At 31.8% G+C, this 8,174-nt stretch overlaps 1 protein-coding gene across 1 annotated transcript; it reads right to left on the bottom strand.

Moving 5' to 3' along the window:
* Window positions 1–4,871: 4,871 nt before the first annotated feature.
* On the bottom strand, window positions 4,872–7,651 carry LOC106465327 (inactive tyrosine-protein kinase 7-like; the record flags this gene model as incomplete). The annotated part of the gene is made up of 2 exons (XM_013925538.2): window positions 4,872–5,929; window positions 7,412–7,651. Coding segments are annotated over 2 exons (813 nt in total), but the record flags the coding sequence as incomplete, so codon positions are not given.
* Between the last annotated feature and the right edge of the window lie 523 nt (window positions 7,652–8,174).

An 8,174-nucleotide genomic window follows, 5' to 3' on the forward strand; every position in this document is an offset into this window, starting at 1 on the left:
ACTGTGGAAGAAGAAACTGTACCCAGTTTAGAGAAGGGGAACAGTGAAGCCCTTAATGAAGTTACTACCACTGATGTGACTGTTACTGATAATAGGACATTTCCTAATGGAGCAGATGAATCCTACGTGAAGCAGAAGCCAATGAGACTGAGACCAGTACGGAAGAAGATACGTCCCGTAAAATTAAGATACTTTGTTGAATTTTAATTTTGTGTTTGTAAATTCTGTACATTTAATTAAGTTGTTGTTAATTATTTATTGGTTTAATGTAAGGGGTTATTGTTTGGGACGAACAATACTATGGAAGGGGCAGCGTTACGACAGCGGAAGTCACGTGCTTTGGTAACACGTGATGAGTTTCTAGAAGGATCATGAAGGCCTGAGTGCATTCTAGACGCCCTCTTTTTTAGTATATAAGCCCGGCAAATAAAACGAGATGAGGATTGCAGATAGATAGATATAGAGACAGATAATTGAGTCAAGCGAGCGGTAGTGACCGTAATATAAAGTGTGTGTTTTGTTATCGAGATTGCAAACGTATTGACTGTGGAAATTCTGTGTATCGAGAAAGAATAAACTAGTTTTAATTAAGAAAGGACTTATATCGCTTAAGTTTCTCGGAGAGAATTTTTACGGGAAATTATCCAACAAGCAGATACGTAACAATAGGGATCTGCAGGTTGGTAAATGCCATGTCTAGTAGATTTCATTGTTTTACAGATTAGTTTTCACAACTCAACACACTTTTATGCAAACTTTGAAAGATTGGATTCCTCTTTAGGATGTTTGTTATACCTCTTTAGTAAAAAGAACAGTATCTGGTTTTTCACACAATTGCCGGAGAATTTCTGGAGGCTTGTCCTACTGGACATTTTTACTCAGCAGTCATGTGAAGGTGTACAAATACTAAAACCATGTTCCCCCTTTTTTGTTAATAAGCAATATCAAATTATCTGGGTGGCATCGCACTTTGAATTAGCTGTATCTTAGATCGAACATTACTATAAATAAGGTTGGTTTCTCAAAATGGCCACTGTCGTTTATCCTGTGTAAATATCTTTATTCAACACCCAGAACATGTGGCTATTGTGATAACTAGAGAGGTGAATGTATTCTTAGTTTAAACGACACTTGCTATCTATTGTAGAGATATAAGTGGATTTTATTACAGTGTTTTTGTTTCTCTGTGAAACTTCGTAGTTAAATGCCTTCAACAGTCAAGTCAGATTTGATCATATGCTCCACATTACTCTTCCTTAAAAAATATGTTTTAATCCAATATTACATTGTGTGCATGCAGTAATTGTAGTCAAAATGATTCAAGGTTCAATCTCATAAAATCAATTTTTCAAAAATTTCCTGGGGAGGGGGCATGAGTTATCAATCCTGTCTTGACTTGAACAACTGCCACTGAAGTAACACAACTTCCTAATATAATATGTGTAAAATAAATTGGTTTTATGGTACTGAAGTAGATTATTTTAGTGGCTGTTTCGATAACTATGAAGGATAATTTTTGAGAAAGTAGTGCGTATATTTTCAAGAATCTTAATTATTTTTCCAACCTCCCAAACAGGTTAAAAAAGAAAAGAAAAAAAGGCAATTTGGATAGAAATGCCAGAAGTACTCATTTATGTATCATGTTAGGTGAGGAAGAGCAAACTAGTATCACTTTAAAAATTTAATAGTTTTATAAATGATAGGTGCAGTTTATAACACTGATTACAGTTGCATCAAACCATGTATGACTTTTAACCCCATAAAATGAGGATGTGTTTTAGGGATTTTAAATGGTACTTTATCTTTAAAGGTTTTTCTTTAAAAAAAAAAGAAAATGAAATTCCAACTATATAGATTCATGCATGTAGGCAAATGCGGTGCAACCACATCCCATAGTTTGCATCCATTTATGTATAAAATATTTAAAAAAGCATAAAAACAACCACAGACACTATCGAAATGTTCCATTTTCAGTGAAAACTACAAACATGTTTCTGAAGAGGCATGCACCCAGAACTCCCAGTATGACTTCACTACTATTTTTCTTTTTCTTCCAAAAGGCACCTTACTCCTTTTAGATATTTTTTACGCCACTTTAGATAGTCTATTGAACTGTTAAATATATGTGTGAATAAAAGTTTTTTCTACAATTACATTACTTTTTATTGTTTATAGAATTGTGATATGTTCTTCAAAATCAGAATGAAATTCTGATGAGGAAGTGTATTGTGAAACTCGTACATTAAAACAGTACACAAATTGATGTTTGTATACAAAATTTATTGTGTACATCACATGTAAAAAAAAAAACAACAGTAAGACATATATGTGATATTTAATAACACTGTATTCTGAAATGGCTTATAAAGACTTTAAAACCTTGGTAATCAATTTTTGCAAAGGAAAAATGAATCCAATCTGTTTTTGCAGAGATAAAGAACAAAACTGTTATATTTGTTAATCAAAGAAAATAATCAACATTTGCTTTTTTTTCTAACATCTCTTTAATCTTCATGTACAAATCCTCATTTGGTTTAATGATCTTTCATGAAACAGTTCAACAGATATGTCATTACTGCACAATGTTTGTTAATATAAACTTTATAAGCTAATTATTATTATTATTAAAGATTACTACAAGCTCATGCACAATATTACATGGATGATTTAATATATCTTTGTTATTTCACTTATTCTGATTGCAGGAAGCTGGTTAAGACCCAAACAGTTTCAGGAATAAAACTATTGCATTCTGAAAGTTAATAATATCTTTACAGCACTGTGGTTGTACTGTTAAAAACTTAAAAGAAATTAAATCTCAAAAACCTTAAAATGCTTAAAACAAATGATTAGTATGTTTATTTAATTTTTTATACATACAGTTAGGCCTGCCAACAGAGGGGACAACTGCCCAGGTGAATGAAACCTGGTTATGCCATAAAGCCTGCAAAGCATCTTTAGGCTATATCTTCATTTAATGATAAAAACCATAGTTTTGACTTTTCTTTGCATATAGACGCTTGATACATTAAGAACGACTGAAATAATAATTTGAGTAATAATTAATATGTATTTGTTACTTTATAGATTTAATAGATATTTGTTGTTACTTTATTAATGTTTTTACGCTTATACTGTGAGGTAAAAATGGCTGCTGCTGTGACTTTGTCTGGTTTATGAGCTCGTTGCTGTCCTAATTTAGGATATTCTTTTTAATAAATTCTTGAAAATGTTACAAAAGAGAGAGAGAAAGGGGGCCCAGCAAGGATGTTTGCCCCGGGCTAGCTCTCGACATTCCTGCATACAGTAAAACATTTCATGTCTAAGGTAAATACTGGCTAACTGTTTCTGACTAAACATTTTGGGAGGTTTAACATGATGAAGTTTTCAATTCTAAAAAATTAGTTAAAATGACTGAATATTGCACAAAAGCTATTTTTGCACAGAGTAATAGTACCAAGGATGGTGATAAGTTTGAGGCTAATGTTGTAATACATAAAGTAAAGTGATTTTTTGGGACACCCAAATATATTTTACAGAAATCCTTTATATAACTTAAGCATTAACTTTCTGGTTTTCCTGCAAGATCTTCACGAATAATGTAATTTGCTATTGTTTGCTCACTAAAAATAAGCTTTACTTTGGTGTTATCATGATTACTAACTCTGAATAGTGTGTTATCCTAATTAGTACTTCTACTGTGAATAGTGTTATTCTGCTTAGTACCTCTACTGTGAATAGTGCATTATTCTGATTAGTATCTCTACTATGAGTAGAGTTATCATGATTAATATCTCTAGTATGAGTAGTGAGTTATCATGATTAGTACTTCCACTGTGAATAGTACATTATCCTGATTAGTACCTCTACTGTTAACAGTGTATTATCCTGATGAGTACCTCTACTGTTAATAGTGTTATCCTGATTAGTACCTCTACTATAAGTAGAGTTATCATGATTAATATCTCTAGTATGAGTAGTGAGTTATCATGATTAGTACTTCTACTGTGAATAGTACATTATCCTGATTAGTACCTCTACTGTTAACAGTGTATTATCCTGATGAGTACCTCTACTGTTAATAGTGTTATCCTGATTAGTACCTCTACTGTTAATAGTTACCCTAATTACTACCTTCACTTTGAAGTGTTATCCTAAATAGTACCTTCACTGTGAATAGTGTTATCCTGATTACTGCTTATACTAAGAATAGTGTTATCCTGATTACTGCTTCTACTATAAATAGTGTTATCCTGATTACTGCTTCTACTAAGAATAGTGTTATCCTGATTACTGCTTCTACTATAAATAGTGTTATCCTGATTACTGCTTCTACTATAAATAGTGTTATCCTGATTACTGCTTCTACTATGAATATGTGTTACCATGATTAGTATCTCTACTATAAATATATCAATATGATAAGTACCCTTACTATGAAAGGTTTATGATTAGTATCTCTGCTATGAACAGTGTTAGCCTTACTAGTACCTTTACAATGAACAGTGTTATCCTGATTATTACCACTACTATGAACAGTGTTATCATAATTAGTACCTCTACTATGAATAGTGTGCTATCATAATGTGAATAGTGTTTATCCTGATTATTATCTCAATTATTAGTAATATATTATTATCTTGTATAATACTTCTAGTATGAAAGGTGTTTTCATGATTAATACCACTACTATGAAAAGTTTGTTATGATTAGTACCTCTACTATGAATAGTGTTATCATGACTTGTATTTCTATATGAATAGTGTGTTATTTTGATTTGTACCCTTACTATGAAGAGTTCAATGAGAATAATAAGCTTCCTTCAGGAAGCTCATCATGAATAGAACAACATACACTTGTAAAGCATGAAAAAAGTAGCAAGCTTACCAGTTTAATGCTGACTAAGATACAAACTGAATGTTTGATAAAGAGTGATTAAACCATGGCAATGTATGCCTCTTAATAAATATGCAAGTTCTAAATGTTCATTTATAAGAGTTCATGGGATTGATCAATGTTGCTGGCATTAAAAATGAATTAAAAAATTTCCTACATATTTTTGATAGACATAAAAAACACAAATAAAATGAGTATTTCTTCAGATCTATTACTTTTGTTGAGTGCAGTTATTTTTTTTAAATACCTCTTTCTGACAGAATAAACTCTTAATTGATGTTTGATGTAGGTATGTTTGTTTTCTGTATACCTAAACATAATTTATAATACATAAGATTGAGGTCTGCTCAAATTGAGGCCATCCAGCCAGCAGATGCCAAAATACCATAGCGGCATTCACACCCCAGAAGATTTAACAACAGGGAATTCAGTTTCCTATTCTGTCACTTTATGCAAATATTTAATCATCTATTTTCATCTCCCCAACTTTAATAGCAATTTCACTGAAAGTTGGCCTGTCTTTTGGACTTTTGTTCCAACAGGAAAGAAGTAAGTTTGATAACTGTTGAGGAGCTCCTTCTGGTGGGTTCCACTGCAATTCATGGTTTCTCAAAAGTTGCAGTATCTCTTCATCTCCCTTATTACCAAAAGGAAGCTCTGCCTGCATGAAAACTTCCCATGTGAAAACAGCAAAAGACCAAACATCACTCTTGGTTGACCACTCATCTTCCAGGACAGCTTCTGCTGGTGCCCATCGTAAAGGAATATTTTTGAACTGGAAATAGCTGTATTCCTGAGCATATGTGTCCTTTGAAAGACTTGGGCTGCTGATCTTTACACCTAATTTGGAAGTGATCAGACAGTTTCTTGCAGCCAAATCTTTGTGGACAAACCTGTGGTTTGCTAAGTTTTCCATTCCAAGTGCCACCTGATGGCAAATACTTATAATTTGACAAGTAGTCAATGGTGGAGGTTTAGGACCTTTACAAGTTGTATCCTTACGAGTTGCTAACAAGAACTGCTTCAAGTCACCCTACAGAGTTTAAACAAGAGATTAAAACCCAATTATTATACAAATAAAATATTTTAGTATGCTCATTATCAGTGATGAATAATCAAATTATCTACAAGTATTATTTTTTTTGAATAACCCCAAACAAATGCCCTTCATAGAAAATCCATGTTTTTTATATCTAATAGTAAAAATATTATTTTAATTTATGTTTCAGAAAACAATTTTCAGTTTTGGGCATCAAAAATGGCATGTACCTACTTTGAATAACTCTGTATATGTAAAAGTATGAAAAAAACTCTCTAAAATTAATTATAAATTTTGAGTAAACTTATTAGACTTTTAAGAGTAATTACATCTTAAGATAAAAAAAAAAGAGCAAATGTATCTTTTGGAAATATAACATGGCAAATATGAACTTGCCATTAAATATATTTTAAATTTTTATAACCAAAACTAATAATATAAAATAGACTAAATTTCCTTGAACATTCTTTTAAACAGTACTCTTTCAGTATCTTCAGCAATCTATTGAAATTAAAAACATGTGTTTATGCATTTCAAATGATGAATTAAGTATCTTGTTAACCTTTCACACAATTTTCATATAAAACCCATTAAATAATAATTTTTCAAAAGATTTATATGGATACTTTCTTGGGTATTATTATGGTATTTGAATACACCATGAGTTTATCTTCTTGTAGTATTATTATATTTTATTCTGAACTCATTCTTTGTTTTGAATATGTGGAAGTTTCACTTAACAAATGGTAAAGAAAAGCACTAAGTTGATCTTATTTAAAGTCAGCTTTGTTCCTTTGTTGTTCTTGAAGGTAAATAATTTTGTTACTACCCAGGGAAAACACTGATTAATAGATTATGTTGTGCAAAGTTGTCAACAGCAGTGTCCTTCAACGATTATTCAGGTGATATCTACAGGTTACAGCCTCACCTATGTTATAATTAGAATGACTAGTCACAGGGATAGCACATGTCACCATGGTAAACGAGAGGTTTCTTTCAAACTGAGGAAACATGGAGTTAGTGAGTGTGGAACGTTTTGGTAAGAAAAAATCAGTATAGTCTGAAAATTGGTCTTCATTTAAATAGCCTGATACAAGGTCTCATTGTAATAGTCTGATAAAAGAATCAGTGGGAGACAGTTCAATGTTTAGAACATCTAAGCAGATACACACATTGTATACGTGCTTCATCGCAAACTGTATATTTTGTGTTGCACTTTCTGTTCAGTCTTTTTATTTCATTTAAAACTGATTCATCAGTCAGAGTTTTAGTATTACTCCATAATCAATGTCTTGACCAAATCTCCAATTATCAAGTGGACATATTAGGTGTAGCTCTAGGGATTAATTTTAATTATTTTTACCTGGCTATTCTACAATTTACAAAAATATGAGGTTTTAATACTTGTTTATTAGAAATTGACTTTTTAAAAGTTTTGTTTTACTAGTTCATATGCAATTTTTTAATCTAACTTACCCAGTCACTATATTCCACAATCACGAGAAATGGTTCCACATCTCGACACAATCCTAGAAGTTTCACCACATTCTGGTGGTTCAATTTGTGAAAAATATCCATTTCTCTCTTGAATTCAAAGTGATCATTTTCATCTCGAGTGTGAAGTGCCTTCACCATTACCAGGGTTTCAACTTCATTTTCTTGTATTCCATGAGCCTTCGCAATAAACACATCTCCAAATTTTCCTTGCCCTTGAGAAAATAAGTATTATTTTAGAAGACACTAAGCATTTACTCATAATTATGATGGAAGACAAAAATATTTCAAAACTTTTAAAGCATCTTTGAATGTATAAGCTAATAATTTTTAAGAAGTACAGCAAAGTCACAGATCAAAGCAAGCTTAATGCCTCATCTCAATTTATTCAGTATTCACCCCATTAAAGTATTTTTTCTACAGCTTTCAGGATATTAAGAAATTATGAGGAAAGCAAATGAAAAAAAAAAACCGAATATCTTTGGAAGACAAACCTTCTTATTTTTAACTAATGGTTTTAATAGTTTCTGTACGAATCTGTATATAGTTGTCATATCTCATGTAGATAGTGATGTTCAGAAAACCTAGGTTAGTTTTTCAATGACCTTGTGTTAACACGTCACAAAAATATTATTATTTCTTTAAATAAGTAGTGCTATATACCTAAATGTACAGACTTACCTGAATCAGGCCCGGCATGGCCAGGTGGATAAGGCGCTTGACTCACAATCTGAGGGTCGCGGGT

This window comes from Limulus polyphemus, unplaced genomic scaffold (genome assembly GCF_000517525.1).
Source record: "Limulus polyphemus unplaced genomic scaffold, Limulus_polyphemus-2.1.2 Scaffold1909, whole genome shotgun sequence".
NCBI classification, from domain to species: domain Eukaryota; kingdom Metazoa; phylum Arthropoda; class Merostomata; order Xiphosura; family Limulidae; genus Limulus; species Limulus polyphemus.